This window comes from Labeo rohita, chromosome 12 (genome assembly GCF_022985175.1).
Source record: "Labeo rohita strain BAU-BD-2019 chromosome 12, IGBB_LRoh.1.0, whole genome shotgun sequence".
Taxonomy (NCBI): Eukaryota; Metazoa; Chordata; class Actinopteri; order Cypriniformes; family Cyprinidae; genus Labeo; species Labeo rohita.
In genome coordinates this window covers 11,331,902-11,355,254 of record NC_066880.1, presented here as the reverse complement: position 1 = coordinate 11,355,254, position 23,353 = coordinate 11,331,902, and the positions used below count along the sequence as shown (strand labels likewise).

Here is a 23,353-nt window from a genome sequence, read left to right as displayed (position 1 = left end):
TGAAGGCCTGAGGTTTTTTCTCTGACCACCTACATTTGTAAATGCAATAATTATCTAAAATAATTTTGTGTTTTCAATGATTGTCATAATATTTTTGTTCTCTTAATATTAAGTGCTATTGAGTTACATAAGAGTAGTTTGTACGACTAATTTCACTTTCAGCTGCTTAATCCTGTCAAAATTTGTGAACAACTTCCTCTAAACTTCACAGACCTTAAACCTAGTCCCAGACTAAAGTGTAAATCTGAGCTGTTTTTCATTTGAAATAAACTTGCACTTACTGATCTTAAAATCCTATCAGTGCCTTTGCTTTGTATCAAGATGTACACCAGTAATGTTTTCTAAGACATGTTTTTAAAAATTATTTAAATGTCCTTATTTCACGACGCATCATTAATCAGCCATATTGGTGGAAATTAAAGTAAACATTGCCTCTGAACTGAACGAAAATCACATAATTTGCTGATTATTGCTGCTGAAAATTATCAGTTATTGTCATGTTTTGGGCTGTACTAATTGGCTGGACTGGGAAAAACATTTGAACTGCTATAGACTGCCAAAAGTTATAACAAATCAACAAGAGGTGTCCAAAAAAACTGTCTGAGCATTTGTGGTTGCCCAAACTGAACCTGGATTTCCAGGGCAAGAATCTTGACAACAGTTGTGTTTGTTCTTATAATTTCCAGTCAGGTAGGTGAAATATTAGTCTAATATCTTAATTAATACTGCTCGTACGTATGCGCTTATTAACTTTAGTTTGTCAAAATACTGGGCCTTTTCCTGCTTACTGCTCTCTGTATGATTTAGCACTTTCCACACATTGTTTCAGTGGTTTAGACAGCATAAATTAAATCCGGGTAACTGACCAAACTGTGACATAAGTGTAAGCACTCTATAGGTAAACATATGTACATTTCTTGATGTGTTTATTTTGACTGAAGCCTTACTGCAAGCTGATATTGCCACTGAGTATCCAAAGAGCTCTGAGCAAAGCATCTGCATATTCTTCAGCTACAGTGTTTCAGTTCTGTCAGTCAACTTTTGTTTTAAAGAAACTTGTGCTGGCTTTTGTTTAACCGGAAAAACCACTTCTTTCACAACGTGGCAGTAGTTGCAAAACAGCGTTTTTGAATGGCAGTAAATAGATGCTCCCATTGGGAAGTGTTCAAATCTTCGTTTTAAAGGTGTTTAGAAAGAGGTAAGATGATTTCATTCACATTAGCATTAGTCTGGTTGTGCCTTAATGCCAGTTTGCTTTTTAAAGCTTTAATAGCACAATTATCTGAGTTGGGCAAACAGGAAGAATGATCTTATTTAGCATTTAGCTTGTGTATAGCAGCTAGAAAGACAAGCACTATAAGTGTTTGCATTTATATAACTAAAGTTTACAACATTTACCAATCTCCTTAGGTATACCATTGGAATAAACACACATATTTCCTCATTAGTTGTTCTTAGCTAATTAAGCCAAGACACTGCAGAAAAAAAAACAGTGGAAAGAAAGTTTATTTTATAGAGTGTGTCTATAGATTTACATTACAAATTAGTTTCTTTTAATCATGGACAGGGGCATAAACCACACCAGACTTTCCAGTTGCATTCCTATCCATATTCTGAAGGTATTTGCAGAGGGGTCTAACATATAATATTTTATTCTTGTAAATAAAACAATGAACTTGGCTTGATCCAGTGTTTAGATTTCTGTTCTAAAACTTATGAAATGTAGTGAATGTTTAATTAGATAGTGCCTTGTTTCCATTAAGAAACTTGTTGTGCAAAATACTTAATGTACTCTCATTAGTGAGCTGGTAAGTACCTGTTAGTTACATTTTTTACCTGGTTTACCTGTGGTGTCTTGCATTAAAGTGGCACCGATGACTGGACAATTACATGTGATTTTATTCCGAAATAAATTCATGTTCTGCATGTACAGAACAGAGATAAATCCACTGAACAATGAGGAGGCTGAGCAGAAGAAATACTCTCAACTTAGTGAAAGAACTAGATGCCTTTCCTAAAGTTCCAGAGAGCTATGTTAAAACATCAGCTTTTGGAGGCACAGGTAAATTTTCACAGTTGCCATCTAAATATAATACAGATATTAGCTACAGTGCATTTTATTGATTAAGACTTCTTGGTTCTCTTCTCCAGTGACACTGATTGTATTCATCCTCATGGCACTTCTGACCATCTCAGAGTTTTTTGTATACCAAGACTCATGGATGAAATATGAATACGAAGTAGACACTGATTTTACCAGGTATGTATTTCTGCAGTGTTGCAGTTGCATATTATTAAGATTTTGTTAAATACATTTTAAAAAGATCGAAAAAATGTTGTTGTTTTGGTCATTGTCAGTCAACTGAAGATAAAAATTGACATTACAGTTGCAATGAAATGCACAAGTAAGTACATCTGTAATGCATTGCAATATCTTCAACATGTTTAATTTCAAACTGTATTATTAATTCAAAATCAACCCTTATTCTTGTCTAGGGGTGGGTGCAGATGTGTTGGATCTTTCTGGCTCTGTCATTGCATCAAAGGAACTTAAATATGATCCTGTAAGTAACTTAAAACCATCTACTGAATTGCAGATGTCACTAGACAACTTATCATAACCAGCAGCGATTGTTTAACTATTTTTCTTTCAGGTTAGCTTTGAGCCCTCTCCACAGAAAAAAATGTGGTATCAGTATGTATGACAACTTTGTCAGTTATCATTTTAATACACTATTATTGGATACTAACGTATGCTGTTATAATCTTCATCTATGATTCTTGTTTTTAAGGGTTTTACATCAGATTCAAGACAGACTGAATGAAGAGCGTTCACTTCAAGATGTACTCTTTAAATCAGCGCTGAAAGGCCACTTTTCTGACCCAGTTCCACAGTACATCTATTTAAATTATTATTATAATGATGTTCCATCCAATAGAGAGACAGAAAGAGCTATGCTTTTCCCTTCCAAACAATTAATTCAATTAATTAAACTGTTTCTGCTTTTTCTGTGCACAGAAATGATTATGCATCCGATTCCCAAAGCGCATGTAGGATACATGGACAAATCTATGTCAGTAAAGTGGCGGGGAATTTCCATATCACATTAGGCAAGTAAGTAACACTTTTCTTTTTTTAGCTACAGAAGTGCAGCTGAATTCTAGCTCTTTACATGCTGATTCTGTGCTCACAGGCCAATTGAAAACATCAGAGGTCATGCCCATTTTGTTCCATTAATCAAAAATGAAGGTAAGTTTTACTTAGTTATTAGGTAAGGTAATTATTTTTAGACTCATCAAAATATCACTGGAATCGTTTAGAGATTTATTTAACAAACCATTTACTTTTAAAGACATATTTCATTAGCCTACACTAATTTGACATGTAATTCTTTAGATATCCATTAGATGGAGGACTCTCACTTTGCAATTCACATCTGTTCTTTTCTATTGTTTTCTATTACAAATCCTCACATTGAGTTATCTCTCTTATTCTGCAGCTCCTTTTAACTTCTCACATCGAATAGATTATTTATCTTTTGGAAACGATGTTCCTGGACACATCAATCCTCTTGATGGCACAGAAAAAATTACATTAGAGCGTAGGTTTTGTTATATATTTTAATGTTTGTCCAGCATAACCCACAGCACAGTATGTAGACTATATTAGATTGCTTTCAAATTATGCAAATGTCAAATAAATGTAGAATAAGTGTTTCTACATGCATTTTACTTATTTGATTGTAGGCCTGTGTTCTTAAACTGTTTTTTTTTTTTTTTTTCAGAACATATGCTGTTTCAGTATTTTATCACAGTTGTGCCCACCAAGCTGCACACATCAGGTGTTTCAGTGAACATGCACCAGTTTTCTGTTACAGAACAGGTAGGTTCTAGAGTATTTGTGCTCTTTGCATGCATTTGTACATTTGCGTGTTTCTAATGGTCATGCTGCCTGTCATATAGGAGCGGGTTGTAAACAAGGAGAAAGGCAGTCATGGTGTAACTGGGATCTTTATTAAATATAAACTGAGTCCACTAATGGTGAGGGTGAGAGAGGAGCGTATGCCTATCTTTACGTTTCTTGTGAGACTGTGTGGCATCATTGGAGGAATCTTTTCAACTTCAGGTAACTTTCACATGTTGTACAAAGTAAATACGTGACAAGGTTATACAGTGACTTTTATGAACATGGATAACAGCAGGTGAAGTATGGCAAATGATAGCTAAACATCGATTCATTCTGGTATGTACTTGACACAGGTCTTCTCCACAAATTGATTGGGTATTTAGTTGACATTATCTGCTGTCGCATTAGACTTGGTGCAGATCAATCCAAGGAGGTGAGTCAGACTCAGTACTAAGACATGATGCATCAATTACTTTTGAAAAAATAAGATTTAACTCTTAGATACATATAAAATAAGTATAACTCTTGACTGTGACTAATTGTTTTTTTTTTGTTTTGTTTTTCAGGATTCTTCTTGATTAGGACGGCCTGGAACATTTACATGTATTTATTTAGCAGAGACATTTATCTAATGGGACAAATGAGCCTTTAAGCCAACACAAATTTTGTTTACAACCGCAATTACATATTATGCCATTCGCAATGCTTCATTTTTGTATGTATATAAATGTTTTCTATTTGTCTCAAATCAAAATGTATAATGTTTTGATTCACATCGCAGCTGTTTGCTTTGTTTCATTATTTATAACTGGGTGTTTATTACCGTATTTTTTTAATTCTCGATTGGAAAACTACTTCCGGAACTGCGCATGCGTTTATCCAGTAAAGGCTTTCGACACCTGCAGTCAGAAAAAATCGGTAACGGGCGAAATAATTCGTTGAAGGCTTTTTTTTCACTGCTAAAAAACGTCGAGAGAAAAAAATATTTATTATAAATAAGTAAACGTTTTTAATTAAAAAATAGTGATAACGAAAATATGATGAGGGGGGCAAATACAACTGAAGATATCATTAATGCACTGACAATCATTTTAGATAAGGAGTAGAAATATTTAAACCAATGTGGTTGATTTATTTAATTTCCCAATTATGGATTTTCATGAAGGCTGTAGATATCTTCACGACTCAATCATCAGGTGAAGTCAAATGCAGCACCGGTGATAACATCAACCATAATAATGCTTTCAAATCTTTTCCAAATATATACAAACGGTAATGACAGCATACTGTAAATATTTAATAGTACGACTTACCTCTGCAAAAACTATGACGAGAATACAAACAAATGTGATGGTAAAAATCTGGTAAAAATGCGCAATACATTCTCGTTGTGAATACGCCGTAGCAACGCGTTCTACGTAAATCGATAAGTCTAAAATTAAAAGTCTCAAAATTAAGAATTCACAACACTATTTATTTATTTATTTTTTAAGTGAATAATTCAGCAAACTAATTTATTATTAATAGAAGGCTAATATTACATAAGCTCATTTCTTTTTTTGTATAGGATTGATGTCATTACGGGCTGGTCAAAACTTACAGACTATTAAACAAATATTACAGCTTTTTAAAAAAATTCTATTTAAAAACTGTCACATTTAGTAGGCTATATTTAATATACAAATTATATAATTAAAATAATGTAGTGTGTATATAAGTGGCTTTATTGGCATTGGCATGTGCTTAGATTATATTAAATATGATATAATGTATATATATAATTATATATGTAATTTTATTCACAGTCTTTATACAGAGTTCCTGATGTTTAGTTTTTATCGCTGTTTTAGTTCTGTTTAATTTTATTTTAGTTTTTTTTTCCAGTACATTTATTTTTTTATTTTACTTTTGGCATTGCAAATTGTTAATAAAATAATGTTACATATTTAGTTATTTTGTGTTCTTTCCTTGAAAATGAGCATTTCAGCTCTTTTAAAATTGATTAATGTCAATTAACGCTGAAAAATCATTAATCATTAATCGTTAATCATTAATTGTGGTTAAATATTTTAATTGACTAATTATAAATTGAAACCAAACTTTTACCAATTTCATAATCCTTAATTTCACTGCAAAATGAATTAATCATGAACTTAAATTGATAAATATTATATGGTGTATGTCTATCCAACTTAATATTTATATTAATATTTAAATATTTAAATTAACTGATTATAAATTGAAAGGTTTTCTGATTTCATAATAATCAACATTCTACTATTATATATATAGTCTATTTTATTTTATATATATATATATATATATATATATATATATATATATAGTTTGTCTGTTCAACTTACCTGTATACACAAAGCTGACCTTCTGCCAGGAACAATCTGCTGCTGTCCAGAATCAGGTGGTTTGTCTTCGTCTGGCATCTCAGCTGAGACCTGTCCACTATGGGAGACCCTACCAGTAGTTATGAAGTACCAGTGGTGTAGCTCTCAGCATCACTGATGCACATAAGCCCTCACAGCACGTCAAGCTGCAAACCATGTGAGGGACCCTAACCTACCCTAACCGAACCGTTAATCAACCGACCACTCATAACTAACAACTATTCATAACACGTAACTAACAACCATATAGCAATGCACGAAAAACACTTGGAGGAGGCCAGCAACCACAAAAAAACCTAACAGCCGCACAAAAAACCTTTGCAAAGCCATGTGAACGCACAGGAAACCACTCAGAACGTCCTGACAACCAGGTAGCAAAGCACTGAAAACCAATGAGAATGTGTGCTGAAAACTATAAAATTGGAAATAAAACTTACTCCATAAACTATAAACTTACTATATAACTATATACAATATATACAGTATTTACATACTTCAAGCTCCAGGTGACACTGTGATGACTCAGTGTCTGGCCTTCTTTCTTCTGGGCTCCTCAGGCAGGGGCTCTTCGCTGATGTCCACATCAATTCGAGGAGCGAAGCTTCTGTTGTTGGTGGAGAAGCTTTCACTGATCAGGATGCGTCCATCAGGCTGCTCCGTCTCCACCAGTGAGGGGCAGCTGAGCTTCTCCCACAGACACTGCTTAATGGTCAGTCCCAGCTCAAGGCTGTAGGGACGGCGTCGACCACTGCGTATCTTCATCAAGGGCTCAGCCACAGAGTGGTAAATGTCCTGGTAGCCCTGGACGCTGTGGCCGTGAATGGAAACAGACTCTTCCTGCTGACACAGAGGTGTTTCTGTAGAGTCTGATGCTGCTGGATGGATGTCGGGAAGGACAGCAGCATTCTTCATGTAGCGCTCTTCCAGACCGCTGGGTCTTTGGGCTTTCACAGGCATGCAGCTGTAAGAGTGGTCCAACCTGACAACAGCTGCCAGCTGTGAAAGCTCACATGGCTGTCGAATGGAAGAGACACCCTCCACTACAAAGCTTCTCAGGTGTGAAGGAAGAGCTCTGGTTCTTCTTGTGCGACGCTGCTCCATGCTAATGAATCAAGAAAAACTTCACAAACTCAACAAATAACTGTAACTCACCAAATTGTAGAGCTGTGAAGAGCTTGTAACAGAGCTTGATCAGGATTCAATGCTTCAGGAACAATGTGTTGATTTTCAAATATCAACTCAACCCTTACCAAAAAGAAGTATACTTCAAGTTTATTTTATTAAGTATACTTAAGTAAAGTTCAAGTATATTTTTAAGTATACTTTATGTAGTAAGTATACAAATATCAGCATACTAGTAGTATACTTTTCAGTTTACTACTTTAATACTCCTTGGGACTAAATTGGCCCACTTTCTAGTATATAAAAGTATACTTTTAAGTATACTTTAAGTATAACAGTAGTAAACTTTGAGTACACAATTATTTACATCTATGTTTTCAGTTTGTACTGCAAGTATACTAAAAGTTAACTAATAGGTATACTGATAGTTTACTAATTAAATACTTTTTTATGCATTTTTAGTACACTTTGAAGTAAAGTCTCCAAGATTAGTAGTTTTATACTATAAGTATACTCGTCAGTTTTCTTTAAGTGAACTTCATATCGTACTTTAAGTATACTACTATGTCTCTATTTAGGTATTAATTTGTATATATTTTGTTATATGAATATCTGAACATAATAAACTTCATGGATAATTTTGTCTGATATGTAGACAACGTTGTCTTTGTTTGTAAAGCATTTTACAAGATTAAGATACCCAGAGAATTAACATAACTGGTTGAAAGTATCTAGGCCTCAAAACTAGATACACAAACCTCAAGAACGGTGGCAATCAGCCAAATATTAAAAAGATTAGATCTGTACGTCACAGTACAACAAATAACTAACAACAATGACAAAACAACAACAAAAAATGTTTAAATGAAGTCAGCAAATAGCAAAACCATAATCCTATAACAGTAACTGGATAATTTATTCATGCTGCAATGCATGCTGGGAACTTACAAAGCCTTAAAAATTCAACAATATGAAATTATTTGCTCAGACAACTGTGTTTGACTAGTTGGGACAACATTAGTGTAATTTTATGTTTAAAAATAGCATTTTTTAGTATTTGAGACAAAATGTTTTGTAAAATGGAAAATATGTATTTGCATTTTTTACAGTGTGGAAGCATCTGTTTTCGTTTCTTCGCTTGTGTTTTGGAAATTTTGTACAGAAGATGTGTAATAGCATCTCTCATATATAACAATGAAAACAGATTCTCAGAGCACAAGTATAGCTCAAATACTTTTTCTAAGTATAAATCAAGTATACTTAAATGTAATTTTAAGTATATTTCTGATAAGTATATAAAGCACATTTCTGAGAAGTACATAAAAAGTAGACTGAAAGTATACTATCCTTTTTTTTATTTTAAAAAAGTATACTAATAGCACACTTCAATAAACTTCTTTTTCGTAAGGGAAGCTGCTGTGCTGACATATAATGTTGAGATCCATTTGAACAGAACACTGAGAAGAGAAGAGAACAGCGCGCTCTCTCTCTGTTCTCTCCCTCAGTCACTCAGGTTTGCGGGTTTTTTCCGTTAACGTTTAGGGTTTCTTCAGCTTCAGGTTTGTTTTTTACTTTGGTTTGTTTGTAGTACTTACTTTTTAACCAGTAGAGTTTTGGTAAACGTGGGGTTTGTTCAGACGTGGTGCTTGGTAAACGCGACTCGCGTCTCTGTCGGAGAATTTTTTTTTTCTTTTTTAAACCGTCAGCTGGCTCTGACCATTTTTTTTTGTACTTCACGCACTGAGTGTCTGACACTTTCTTTCTGTATTTCATAAATAAACACATAAATAAAAAATCACACTGCTCAAGGTTAAAAAAAGAAAGTTATGTTGAAATGAAAACTCTTGTTCATTACATTTTACTTTATAATTGCAACCGCATGTGTTGTATTCATTGTTGCAAAACTTGTTCTGTATATAGTTCGTTTGTTATCATGATCAAAACCACTGATCTGAAGCTCAATGCTGATGCTGTCATGTAAATAGTTTTCTAATCAGCAATAAATATAACAATTTCTGATCAACCCATATCAATTGTATGCTTAAAATAACATACCGGTTAAAGCCCCGCCCATTTCAAGACAACATGACCCACTTCCAGGTTAAATCCCACCCACTTTCGGGTTAGGCCCCGCCCACTCAGTACAGATACAGATACAGATAATTCATATGGTTAACAGATACAGATACAGATACAGATAATGCTGTACTCGCTCATCCCTAGTTCTCATTGATCAGGACAGACTGGAGCATTTACATTAGAAACAGTACAGAAACAGTATGTGAAAAGAGTGGTATGTCTGAAAGTATAGTATATTTATATATAGACAGTATAATATATTTTCAGTTTTGGAACTTTTTATTTTATTTATCTACACAGACTGTTGGATCCCTAGGTAATATTTTGACATTTCTTACTTGAAAATATGTCTCATGCATTTTGTACATAAATGTGCATGGTATACAATAATTTCTTTAAGATGATTTAAACATCTATCACAGTGACGTCTGGGTCAAAGAGACACATCAGTGTCTTTGTAAATCAGATAATGACAATGAGCAGGTATGTTGGCACGTGGTTATCTGCCTGTTGTTTAGAGAGAAAGAATGTGTGGGGTCAAACAAAACCTGTTACACATGAGATGCCATCATCTGACTGTGACCCATGAGCCCATCTATGTTTGTCCTACACAAGAGAAAGTATAAACTTACACACAAACATAATGTTTTAGTACTACTACTTTTTTGCTTATGAGACAGAACTGACAAAAAAAAAAGAAAAAAAAAAAGAAGATACTCTTAATTCCAATTCAGTGTATTACTTTTGATGTGTATTTTATACTGTATGTGTTATAAAGGTTTACTCTTGGCTTTCTCTGTGCTCCAAATCATGGTCAAATTGAGTTTATTTGTACAATTTATGTAATAAGTCTAGTTTAAATAATAATCAGAATGTGTGCATTCTGTACAAAGTGCAAGGTGAAAAAAAAAACTGTGGCAAGTCAGAATAAAACACATTCCCATTTGCACTTACACATCCTTTATGCCCATCCATTATTACAGTAAAAAACTGTGGCAAGTCATATATATATGAACACGTTTGTCTTGATCTGGTAGTTTTTTACAAATGACAGACGCAGTCAAAGGGGAGGAACCTGAGCTTACATATAACCAGAAACTCCTTCTTTTACCAGCTTAACACTGGAAGAGACAAAAGGCTTCAAGCTTCCTCCTAAACTGCCAACATAACACACACGTTGTGAGATCTGAACACCTTTTTTACGGTGACACAAGGTAAAGCAATAATATTATACAATATGACTACTAGGGGTGTGCAATATTGAAAAAATAATCTTGATATTTCTAGGATTGAATCGATAACGATAACTAGACAATATTTTGCTGAGTCTGTTATTGTGCTGGTATCTTAAGGACTACGATGGACAGCCAACTCCTAATTTACTTTTTTTTTTTTTTTTTTTTTTTGTGGTGATAGAAATGAATCTTTTTCAATAAGTTTAAATAGATCTTTAAGAAAATTAAATCAGTATCAACAAAAATTCGTCTTTGCAATCCAAAGGAAGTGGCATTTAGATGTATTTACACACTGTTTAATGCAGGTCATGAATGCATTTAACCTGCAGTTACAAATGCAAAAATAATGTTTTGATATTTTAAACATAAAACGTTGAATACTGATATTTGAAATTATTTAAATCATAAAAAGATACTTTAAATGTGGAATTAAAATCGATAGTAGGTAAGTCACAGTTAATAAGTGAGTCATTGCGATTGAACCGAATCATCATGTTGCTTAGAGACGCAAAACAGTGCTGTGGCTGTGTTTGGAATGATTTTTGTTGGCGAAATAGAGCAAAAACAGGCAATATTCTGTCTCTTTAACTGTTGTAAAAAATCAATATCACATTTGTAATCGGTAATTTTTGGAGAAGAAACGGCACTCTTCTTGTGATATTGATTAACTATATGAAATGGAATAAATCTATACATTTTCTGTCCCCATGTCTTGAATTTGTGATCGTTCTCAATGTATTTTAATAAACTGAATCATGCAGTGAAAGAACGCACTGTTAATGCGTATGCGCACTAGTCTAAACTTACCGTAAGTCGTGCACTGCACTCTGTGGTTGTTTTGAATGTTTTTTGCAAAATACTCGATAATGTCAAATTGAACATCGTTAAAACAACAATTACGATATTATCGCAGACGATATATATTGCACACCCCTACTGATATGATGATTCTGCTTGTGATGCTTGTAAAGAAATAGTGCTGATACTATTCATATGATAATTAGTGTTTAAAACGTTCATAAAGACATCAGGCAATATTATATTTTTACAATATGGTGGGGTTCATTTCCATTGCATTTTAATTGGTCTTTAACAAAATCCTTTAACAAAATCATAGACCACTATTTACATTTGAAGAGTTCAGCCCTGGTGAAAAAACCAGCATATGCTGGTAGGTAGGTTTTGATGCTGGTTCATGCTGGTCCTTGATCAGCAACATGACCAGCAAAAACCAGCAAAGGACCAGCTTAAACCAGCTAAGGACCAGCATAAACCAGCAAAGGACCAGCTTAAACCAGCATTAAAACCTACCTAACCAGCATTTCAGCATCAAAACATACCTACCAGCATATGCTGTTTTTCTCACCAGGGAGATGCAAAACCAGCTAAATCCATCTGATGTCTTTCTTTAAAAAATGCATTTTTATCAGACTCAGATGTATAGGTTTCTATGTAAGTACTGGTACTTCTGATTGGGCTGAGGCTGGTATTTTAGCGAGTTTGAAAAAAAAAGTATTTGATGGACATATAATATGTGTCGAGAGCATTCACTCAGTATCATTATCTCATTTTTGACCTAGATGGCTTTTAGCTGGTTTTGCATCTGAACTCTTCATTTGTTGAGTAGCTTACAGTAAAATAACTTTTTTCATCTATTTTAGAACTAAAGCAACAACATCAGGATGTCCAGCAAAAAGAAACCAAGTGAGTCTAAAAATCTCTTTAAAAACATTGGATAATCAATGAGGACAAATTAAAAACTTTAATTAAACTGCATCTATGTGTTTAATGTTGTTTTAATTATGTTTCAATGATGTATTTTACGATGAACCAGCAAAGGTGGAGGAATTGTACACTGGATAGCTGCTCAAGTCCCCTCCATCAGCCCTGTCCAGAAACACTGTACGTCTCATATTGCAGTTCAACCGGAAACCAAAATATTTGCAGTCTGTCTTAAAACTTAAGACTTAGCAGTTTTATTTATCTGTCACAGAAAGCATGGAGGAATCGTTTCTTTATGCTTTCCAAAACGGGTGAAGACTCCTTCCAGCTGACATATCATGCAAACCATAAAAAGAGAGACAAGCCTTTGGGAGCGATAGACATTTCTAAGTAAATAAAAGACTCAAAGTCATAAAATAATAAATGAATGATTTTAACACTACAGTGAAAACATCTTTATGTTTTAAAGGATCAGCCTGCTGTTTACTGGGCCTGAGGCACATCAGAAGTGGGACTGGATCCAGAAAAACTTCAAGTGTTCTCCATCTTCTGTGCTGTTCATGAAGGTGGAAGAAGACGCACCAAAAAACTCTAGAGAATATTTTCTCATTGGAGAAAACAGGTGATTGAACACACTTGTTTCTAGTTTCATAAAAGTCAGTATGATGCAGAAAAAGTCAGAATGCTTTAAGCCTGCATGAAATCAAAATTAAGAGAGTCTTTAAGCAGTAGTTTAATCATTCTGCTTACATGTATACTGGAAATATAATTCTAGCAATCTTTTAGTTTATACTAGTAATTTTAACAATTGCTGAAGTTTTTCCAAAACAGTAGTGTTAAAGGTTTTCTGGTGTTTTCAGTGATGATGTGAATGGTTGGCTCAGTGCCTTAGTCAAGCTAATGAAGATACAGCAATCACAAAATACCCTTCAGGTAAACATTAAAGTATGATAATAATTTGATTGTAAGTAGTAGTTTATATGTTAAAAATGAAAAACTAAGTAGTCACCATTTATTTCTAATAACTTACAGTTATTAAAATTATGCAATTCTATGTAACTGTTGGTTTTGTTTTGTTTAAGAAATTCACATAATGGCATAATTTCTGTTTGTCTACAATTTATTTACAAGTATGTAAACATGCTCACATGCTTTACTTTTTCAACAGAACAGCAGACAATTTAGACTATCTTTTGAACCTTTGCGTCCAAACTTTTCAAAAGACAATGACAGATGCTCGGCACCTGAACTAATGTTAACTTACCCATCACGCTACAGAAATGATGAGTATCCTCACAAGCTCAGTGAACCTTCAGTACCAGTAATGCTTAAGGTTTTACACATTGACACAGTTTTTTCATCATACAGTATGCACATATATGATGTTAAACTTTCATATAATCAAAATAAAACTCAAATGTCTATCTGGCAGATTCCAGTTTTTGAGAATAAAGATGAGAAGGACAGGAAGCAGAATGAATCTCCACAGAACAGAACGTTACAGGGCTGTAACGATATTCAGATTAGTGGTTGACCCGTACAAGTTTTTAGTGGTTGATACTTGTATGATCTAATTATTATTAGATCATATAAGTATAACCATCTAAAATACTGTGTGTGGTTAAATCCTAAATTTAAGTACTGGCTGAGTAATATTTTATCCTTTGCTAATTACAAATAACACACATTTAACATTGTGGTTATGATAAATGTGGCGTATTTTTCTGCTCTATAGTGAAATGCACACACATGTTGAGAAGGAGATCTGCGTTTGTCAAAATGATCTGAAAAACAGTCTGATCTTGACACAGGAAGAAGGCAAACCATGGTATAACTCTAGAATAGAGAATCAGGCCTAATTACATGACCATTTAATATGTATGCAGGCTTTTCTTTCATAAATGTTAATATGAGTAGAAGTTAACCACTTACAGTTTATTATATTTCATCTCTCATCATCTACTCCAGTGTGTCTGACTGTCGGAAGATTGAGGACTCGTGTCTCTTCCATAAGGGGGATCAGATCTTGGCCTTCAATGACCTGCTTATAGACACAGTAGAAGAGATACAGACATACTTAAGAAGACTAAGCAAGGACGAAGTAAGATGATGATGATTTACATTAAAATGTTATTTTTCAACATTACATTCTATAAATAAAAGTTACTGAAATTACCTGCAGGTAAAACTCACTGTTCGGCGGCTTATAGGATCCCAGCCTCTGCACTCTGAACCCTGCCCATCATAATGAAGACATCAAATAAAATTTCATGTGAATTCTGTCACCACCATCAATCTGTTAAAAATATTTTTATTATTGGTAACTTTTTTTCGGTAGCTAGCTATTTAAAAAGACTGTATCACAACTGTAAGCTTGCGTTTGGCAAGTGAACGGCACTTTATTGGTGCCATTCCAAAAAAAATGTAAAAATATCACATCTAGCTTTAGTGACACCTGCACCACTTTAATTCCCTCTCTTTTATTTTATTTCTCTTTCATTGAAAGATAAAAATGTATACATTGCTTAATGATGATTTCTAAATAACAGTAAGCACAGTAAGTAGCCTACTTAATATACAGGTGAAATATGCTGTACTGAAGTATTACTAAACTTTGACTGTTTGTGCCTTTTTTTAATTAAATCATGTAACACTAATGTAAAATGATTCTTGTGATTTTTTTTTTTTAAAAAGTGCTGATGTCTGTTGTTGTGTGCATGTAAATTAGATCAGTCACTTTTTTCTTGAAACGTACAACAAACTTTTTTATAGTGTTTTTTTTTTTTTTTTTTTTTTTTTTTTTTAAACACAATAAAGTTTGTTGAATAAAATACATTCAAATCCATTGGTTATACCTCATAACTTGCTCTATTTTTTTAACCGGAGTGTCTAAAACCAAATCCATATTTCAAATTATGATGAACTCAAAAGTTGTTGTTTCCTACTCTGCACATTTTTTAACCTAGTCAGTCTAACCAGAAACTCCACCTATACTCTTCCCGTCACAGACAAGAAAAAAACCCTGCAACTTCCTTCTAAAAGACTACATTGGCTCTCGATAAAACCAGTTTTTCCACGTTCTGTAAAGATTTTTCTAATGTGCATTTTTTTGAAACTGGAATCTAAGATCAAAAAATGAAACAACTCGAAGACAATGCAGCCAGAATGAGTAGTGGGAAATGAGAGTTCTTATAGACCAGGTAATTGTGAACAGGTGAGAGCTTAGATGAGTGCTAATGACAAGACAGGTGTACAATCAGGGAAGTGCAGTGCAGGGAAACCAGCGACCTCAGGTGGCTGAGGGAAGCCCCACAGCCCAGATCATTATATAAGATTAGTTTGTTGACCGGAAACTTCATGCTGCAGAAGACAACTTTGAAAGGTGAAATGTGTTTTTATTACCTCTAATAACAAAATTTGTGACTGGTCTGAGTTTCTTAAAGTTTTTATTTCACATAACAGATGTTTTTATATACTCCACACGACAAAATAATAACTAAATTTATAAAAATGACTCCATTCAAAAGTTTACATACCCTTGAATCTTCATACTGTGTGTCATTTCCTGGATGATCCATGACTGTTTTTATCTTTTGTGATAGTTGTTAACCTACCCTAACCGAACTGCTAAAACTGACCAAAAACCACGCATAACGCATAACTAATAACCATGTAGCAATGCACGAAAAACACTCGGAGGAGGCCAGCAACTGCAAAACAACTTAACAGCCACACAAAAAACCCTGCAAAACCATGTGACCGCATAGGAAACCTCTCTTACTTACTACATAACTATATACAATATATACAGTATTTACATAATTCAGGCTCCAGGTGACACCGTGATGACTCAGTGTCTGGCCGTCTTTCTTCTGGGCTCCTCAGGCAGGGGCTCTTTGCTGATGTCCACATCAATTCGAGGAGCGAAGCTTCTGTTGTTGGTGGAGAAGCTTTCTGTGATCAGGATGCGTCCATCAGGCTGCTCCGTCTCCACCAGTGAGGGGCAGCTGAGCTTCTCCCACAGACACTGCTTAATGGTCAGTCCCAGCTCAAGGCTGTAGGGACGGCGTTGACCACTGCGTATCTTCATCAAGGGCTCAGCCACAGAGTGGTAAATGTCCTGGTGGCCCTGGACGCTGGATGCTCCATGAATGGAGACAGACTCTTCCTGCTGACACAGAGGTGTTTCTGAAGAGTCTGATGCTGCTGGATGGATGTCGGGAAGGACAGCAGCATTCTTCATGTAGCGCTCTTCCAGACCGCTGGGTCTTCGAGCTTTCACAGGCATGCAGCTGTGAGAATGGTCCAACCTGACAACAGCTGCCAGCTGTGAAAGCTCACGTTGGCCCCGAATGCAAGAGACACCCTCCACTACAAAGCCTCTCAGGTGTGAGGAAAGAGCCCTGGTTCTTCTTGTGCGACGCTGCTCCATGCTAATGAATCAAGAAAAACTTCACAAACTCAACAAATTACTAAAACTCACCAAAGTGTAGAGCTGTGAAGAGCTTGTAACAGAGCTTGATCAGGATTCAATGCTTCAGGAACAATGTGTTGATTTTCAAATATCAACTCAAGCTGCTTTTCGACATATAATGTTGAGATTTATTTGAATGTAAACAACACCTGATGTCATCAATAAGTCAATTAGAGCAGCATGAGCTCTATGTTACATGTACTATATGCTTCTAAATTACCACATTTACAGTTTTACATATGCATTCATCATCTGTGTGTGTATATAGTGTTGTCAGTTAAGGCCAGAATCACTATTAGGAACTGCTCTATGTTAGTGGTTAATAAATGAATCTGTATGTTGAATGAATCTTTTAAGTGAATGAATCATTCTTCCACTGAATCATATCTATAGTTCACTAAAGTCTCTTGTTTTGATGGTTTTTCAGTATAGTATATTTGTAATTTAGATATCTATTTTATTTGTCTATTAGTACTGTTGATAAATTGAGGAATGTTTGTGTTGAATAAAAAGCAAGTTAATACATCAGCAACTACCTCAACATTTAAATATATTATTGACCCCATAAATCATAGAAGTAACTTAAATCTCGGATGTTACAGGGACAGATGAGACACACGTGTACTTTATCCAGAGACTGATGTGAGACTGAAATTTGCCATCTTAAATAATCATCCACACAGACTGTTGGATCCTAAGGTAATGTTTTGACTTTTCTGACTTGAAAATGTGTCGCAAATGTGTACACAAATGTGCATGGTATACAAATAATTTCTTTAAGCTGAATCATCTGAATTAAACATCTGTCACATTTGGGTCAAAGAGGAACATCAGTGAACCTCTGCAATCAGAAATGGTATGTTGGCACATGGCCATCTGTTTGTTTTCTAGAGAGAGAGAAAGAGAAAGAAAACAGGTTTGCTAATTTTAGAAACGTTGCTTGTTATTGTAAAGGGATTTTTCTTTGCTGTCAAAGTTACTGTGACCAGTTCACTCCACTTATTCTGGTTATCTTTAGACTTAATTTGTGTCACATCATCTGTGACACAAACTTACACACACACACATAATATTGTAATACTACTACTCTCTTTTTGATTTTAATGGTTTAAGTAGTATGTTTTAAAATAAATGTAAATGTGAAGATAATTAATATGCTGATCATACATTTTGTTTCACTGACTTGCACTAAAGCAAAGCAAAATGAATGTTTTTAGAATGACACTGCATTGCCGATAGGAAAATGTATTTTTCAGTGGTTGCTCTTCCACTCAGAAGACTTATTGTTACTCTCATATATCTGTCATTTTAGTATCAACAGAATTTTAGGTATGTACTAAATATATATTTTAAAAGTATGCTGTTTCTATGATGTTTTAAAGCAAATGTGTGCCTTAAAAGCAAAAAACTGCCTTGATGTGAAACTTAAGGAAATAATATCCTATGACCTATTTTAAAATGACAATTTTGAAATAATTAGCTGAATGTGTGCTTTCTGTACAAAGTGTGAGATAAAAGAAATCAGTAGCAGGTCGGAATGAAACACATTCATGCACTTTATGTACACTAATCAGGTTATCGCTATAAAATCTAGATGTTTTTCACAATGCCACAAAGTAGTTTTTCAAGTAGTTTCCGCAAACAAGTGACAGACACAGTCAACGGGGAGGAACGTTACACTTGAGCTTACATATAAGCAGGAACTCCTCCTTTTATCAGCATAACACGCTTGAAGAAACAAAGGACCTCTAGCTTCCTCCTAAACTGCCATTATAACACACACATTGTAAGAACTTTATAACTTTTTACAGTGACACAAGGTAAGCTAATAATATTACAGAATATGGCTATTCATATAATGACTGCCTGAAATGCTTGTAACGTAGTAAAATAATGTTGAAACTATTCATGTGAGAATCAGAGTTTAAAACTTTCATGAAGATATCATGCAATATTATTATATAACATTATTATATATTTGGAATATGGTGGAGGGTTAATTTCCATTGCATTTTAATTGGTCTTGTGCTGACAGTGTTTTTTTTTTTTTTTTTAAATCATAAATCACTGTTGTTTACTTTTGTTTATCAGATATATGTCATTGGCTTACAGTAAAATAACTCAAACATTTCACATCACATTTTAGAACTAAACCAAACAACATTATAGGATGTCCAGCAAAAAGAAACCAAGTAAGTCTAAAAAATTCTTTTTAAAAAATGGGATCATCAGAGACAACTGAAAAACTCATTTTTCATTTAAAACTTTATTTACATCTTATTTTACAATGAACCAGCAACAGTGGAGGAATTGTACACTGGTTACCTGCTCAAGTCCCCAGCTCCATCAGCCCTGTCCAAAAACACTGTACGTCTCATATTGCAATTCATCCTAAAACCGAAATATCTGCAGTCTGTCAAAGACAATTTCTTTATTTGTGAAACTTAGCAGTTTTATATATCTCTTATATATCGCAGTTTTCCTTTAGAGCATGGAAGCGTTGTTTCTTTGTGCTCTCCAAGACGAGCGAAGGCTGCTACCAGCTGACATATCATGAAAACCATGAAAGGAGAGACAAGCCTTTGCGAGTGATAGACATTTCTAAGTAAGGAAAAGACTCAAAGTCATAAATAAATGAAGTATTTTCACACTACAATGAAAACATCTTTCTGTTTTAAAGGATCATCCTGCTGTTTATTGGCCCTGAGGCACATCAGAAGTGGGACTGGATCCAGAAAAACTGCAAGTGTTCTCCATCGTCTGTGCTGTTAATGAAGGTGGAAGAAGACACAGCAAAACACTGTAGAGACTATTTCCTCATTGGAGAAAACAGGTTTGCCATTTTGACTATACCTCTCATCACATCATCACTTCATAGTTTCACGAAAGCCAGTATGATGCAGACATGAAATCAAACTTAAGAAATTTCATTGATTCTGTAAGCAGTAATCATTCTGCTTTTATATATACTGGAAATATAATTCTAGCAATTTCTGGTGTTTTCAGTGATGATGTGAATGGTTGGTTCAATGCATTATTTGAGGCAATGAAGACCCAGCAATCACGAAATACCCTTCAGGTAAACATTAAAGTATGATAATAATATGCATGTGAAGATAAAAAGAGCTCTACACTATAAATTACCACTAACAGTCAAACATTTGAACACACCTACTGCTTATGTATTATTACCTGAATAATAAATAACAAAAGGATATATGACAGTTATGCACTGGCCAAAAACTGTAAAACTAAGTAGCCACAATTTGCTAATATAAAATAATAAAAGTATTACAAATAATTATATGTAATTTTTGGTTTCGTTTAGAACTTCACAGATTGGCATAATTTCTATTTGTCTACAATTTATTTATAAGCATTTAAGCATGCTCACATGCTTTACTTTTTCAACAGGGTGAAAGATTAAGATCAACATCTGAACCTGTGCATCCCATCTCTTCAAAAGCCAATGACAGACGATCACCACCTAAACTAATGTTAACTTACTTGTCACGCTACAGAAATGATGAGTATCCTCGCAAGCTCAGCGAACCTCCAGTACCAGTAAGGTTTTACACATTTACACACAGTTTCTTCATCACACAGTATGGACATAAATGCTGTTAAACTTCCATATAATCAAAATAAAACTCAAATGTCTATCTGGCAGATTTCAGTTTTTGAGAATACAGACAAGAAGGACAGGAAGCAGGATGAATCTCCAGAAAACAGCAGTGTATACATGTCCATGGTATCAGTGTAAGTGTCTTAGAGCACTTCTCCCATAACAGTCCTATAATGACTAAGAATATGTTTAAAATACAATTTTCGGGGCAACGATTTAACGTTTTTATATATATAAACATACACAAAACAACAGTCTGTTTTGCGAATTACGACTTTTTTCAACTTGCTGAGCAGGTTTTAGATGAAGATGGAAGCAAACACTTGGTAAGGTTTTAGCATTCCTGAGAGATCTATGATTCATCGGTGGTTTGTCCCTTGTTCTGATTAAACAGTTAAATTAAATAGTAGCATTTACAATGAAAGTTTAGCAACAGAAAATTCTCTGTATGTCAGTTTTGTGGAAAAGCTACTAGTGCATTCTTCTGTTGAATTCATCTAGGACTGACACCATCTTTTTTCCCCTCAGTGAAGATCACATTCTAAGCAATCTGTCAGCTTCAGTTGAAACTGTTTCTCTACTGAGTCAGACAACAAGAGATTTTGATCATTTCAAAATAGGGCTGTAACCACCATATTCCGGTCAATACAGATTTTTTAGTGGCTGATACTGTACTTACAGTAATATCTTATCTTTTCTTAATAAAAATCATCACAGATTTAGCACTGTTCTTATGATACAGTCAAAGTCAAAAGTTTACATACACCTTGCAGAATCTGCAAAATGTTGATTAAGGGATCATACAAATTGCATGTCTCAAGGGACAAACAAGTCTTATTTGGGACTAATATGCAACTATTACAGAAGGTTCAAATGCTCACTGATGCTCCAGAAGAAAAAAATATGCATTAAGAGCTGGGGGGTGAAAACTTTGAAAACCCTGATTTGATGTTTTGTCTTCTGGGAAACATGTAAGTATCATCTGTAGGTTCTGAAGGGCAGTAATAAATGAATGATATTTAGGCAAAATAAGACAAATTTACACATCTTCATTCTGTCCAAAAGTTTACACCCCTGGCTCTTAATGCATCGTTTTTCCTTCTGGAGCATCAGTGAGCGTTTGAACCTTCTGTAATAGTTGCATATAAGTCCCTCAGTTGTCCTCAGTGTGAAAAGATGGATCTCAAAATCATACAGTCATTGTTGTTACAAAGTTTCAAATACACAGAAAGTCTGGAAAACCAAAGAATTTTTGGGACCTGAAGGATTTTTCTCAGTGCAGTTTAACTTATCAAGGCACAAGGTGGTTTAACAGACCATTTTGTCTTTGATTTTGACCTCATTTTATGCACATCTTTTATGATTTGATGTTGCAATATTCTAAAGCTTATTTGTAGTAATCAAGTGTGATTTTAAAATGTACTCTTTGTTCACATGAGTTTACTTCTTGTTAGACAAATGAAACATCAACAGACTATTTCATGCTACTGAATACAGTTAGAACTGACACTATCTCTGTTTGACTCTGATTTGTTTCCCTCAGTGAAGATCACAGGGATTTTAAGCAATCAGTCAGTGTCACTGGAAGCTGTGCCTCTACTGAATTGGACAACAGGTGATTTTAATAAAACATTCCATATTCAGATTAGTGGTTGACCAATACATACTTATATGATCTAATTATTGTTAGTAGTCCAAAATAATCTTAAATACTGTATGTGGTTACATCCTTAATTTGAGTACTGGAAATACCATTAGCTGGGTGCTTCTGCCTTTGAGAAAACAGCTACTGTGTGTATCAATATTTAGTAATATTTTATCCTTTCCTTAACAAAACCATCACATATTTAGCACTGTGGTTATGATAAATGTGGCATCTGTTTTTTTTTTTTTTTTTGCTCTGCAGTGAAACACACACACATGTTGAGGAGATTGGCGATAGTCAAAATGATCTGGAACACAATGTGATCTCAGCACAGGAAGAAGGCAAACCTTGGTACAGCTCTACAATAGATAATTAATGACAGGTCTTTTCTAGAATTAATGGTAATAGGAGTAGAAATAAACTACTTACAACATAACATATTTCCTTGTCATTATCTTCTCCAGGTTGTCTCAGTGGCATCAGATGCAGAACTCAAGGAGGGATCGGACACTGTCTCAAGAAACAGTAGAAGGGATTCAGAAATGCTTAAAAAGACTAAGCAAAGATGAGGTAAGACGATAAATCACAGTAAAACAGCTGCCTTTTTTATTACTGTATTCAGAGACCTATAAATAAAGTTACTGAAATTACTTGCAGGCGAAACTCCTATTTCAGCGGTATCCAGGCCTCAATCCGAACCCTGTTTATCAGACTGAGGACAAGATACAATATCTAATGCAAATTCTCTCATCACAGCCGAAATATTAGAAATGTTGTACACGTCTAATTTAAGGTCAATGGGACATTCAAGTTTGTTCATTCGATCATGCAAGAAGAGGGAATCTATGTACCTTATCCTCTTTTGCATGTACATTAATCATGTAAATGTGTATAATGATAGAGAATATTAAATTGAACTGTTAGATTCACTTACCTTGAAATTAATAACATTTAGACTATATATGTACATGGTATTATAGTGGGTACAGTATATATTAGTTTGACTGAAGAACAAATGTAAGAGTCAAGTACTACTTCATAGCAAGTATTAGAGTTAATGTACAGTGAAAAATTGTAACAGTATGAGACACTTTATGTACTATGTATATAAAACCTTTATGTTATTGTATATTATTCTGTTT

The 23,353-nt window shown here is 34.4% G+C and overlaps 3 protein-coding genes across 5 annotated transcripts; all 3 read left to right on the top strand.

Moving 5' to 3' along the window:
• Nucleotides 1–1,093: 1,093 nt before the first annotated feature.
• On the top strand, nt 1,094–5,779 carry si:ch211-225b10.3 (endoplasmic reticulum-Golgi intermediate compartment protein 2). 3 transcript variants are annotated; one of them, XM_051123681.1, is made up of 15 exons: nt 1,138–1,198; nt 1,568–1,619; nt 1,934–2,062; nt 2,152–2,260; nt 2,359–2,405; nt 2,497–2,564; nt 2,655–2,695; nt 2,793–2,894; nt 3,020–3,115; nt 3,195–3,250; nt 3,501–3,602; nt 3,786–3,883; nt 3,964–4,126; nt 4,261–4,340; nt 4,474–5,779. In XM_051123681.1, exons 3-15 carry the CDS (start codon nt 1,957–1,959, stop codon nt 4,483–4,485), a joined length of 1,080 nt encoding a protein of 359 aa, XP_050979638.1. In that variant the 5' UTR covers nt 1,138–1,198; nt 1,568–1,619; nt 1,934–1,956; the 3' UTR covers nt 4,486–5,779. The 3 variants fall into 3 exon arrangements, with proteins under 3 accessions (XP_050979637.1, XP_050979639.1, XP_050979638.1); XM_051123680.1 differs by lacking the exon at nt 1,568–1,619 and having other exon boundaries at nt 1,094–1,198; XM_051123682.1 differs by lacking the exons at nt 1,568–1,619; nt 3,501–3,602 and having other exon boundaries at nt 1,094–1,198.
• Nucleotides 5,780–9,985: 4,206 nt separating this feature from the next.
• LOC127174580 (pleckstrin homology domain-containing family S member 1-like) lies at nt 9,986–15,202 on the top strand. The gene is made up of 11 exons (XM_051125078.1): nt 9,986–9,993; nt 12,407–12,449; nt 12,609–12,647; nt 12,739–12,857; nt 12,937–13,089; nt 13,328–13,400; nt 13,636–13,800; nt 13,900–13,975; nt 14,187–14,295; nt 14,436–14,568; nt 14,650–15,202. The coding sequence occupies exons 1-11, from the start codon at nt 9,986–9,988 to the stop codon at nt 14,713–14,715; spliced, it is 984 nt and encodes a 327-aa protein (XP_050981035.1). The 3' UTR covers nt 14,716–15,202.
• Nucleotides 15,203–18,680: 3,478 nt separating this feature from the next.
• LOC127174604 (uncharacterized) lies at nt 18,681–23,233 on the top strand. Its single transcript, XM_051125108.1, has 12 exons — nt 18,681–18,761; nt 19,088–19,133; nt 19,238–19,308; nt 19,419–19,546; nt 19,622–19,774; nt 19,948–20,020; nt 20,356–20,505; nt 20,612–20,700; nt 22,110–22,181; nt 22,473–22,562; nt 22,676–22,781; nt 22,869–23,233. The coding sequence occupies exons 2-12, from the start codon at nt 19,112–19,114 to the stop codon at nt 22,977–22,979; spliced, it is 1,065 nt and encodes a 354-aa protein (XP_050981065.1). The 5' UTR covers nt 18,681–18,761; nt 19,088–19,111; the 3' UTR covers nt 22,980–23,233.
• Nucleotides 23,234–23,353: the final 120 nt, after the last annotated feature.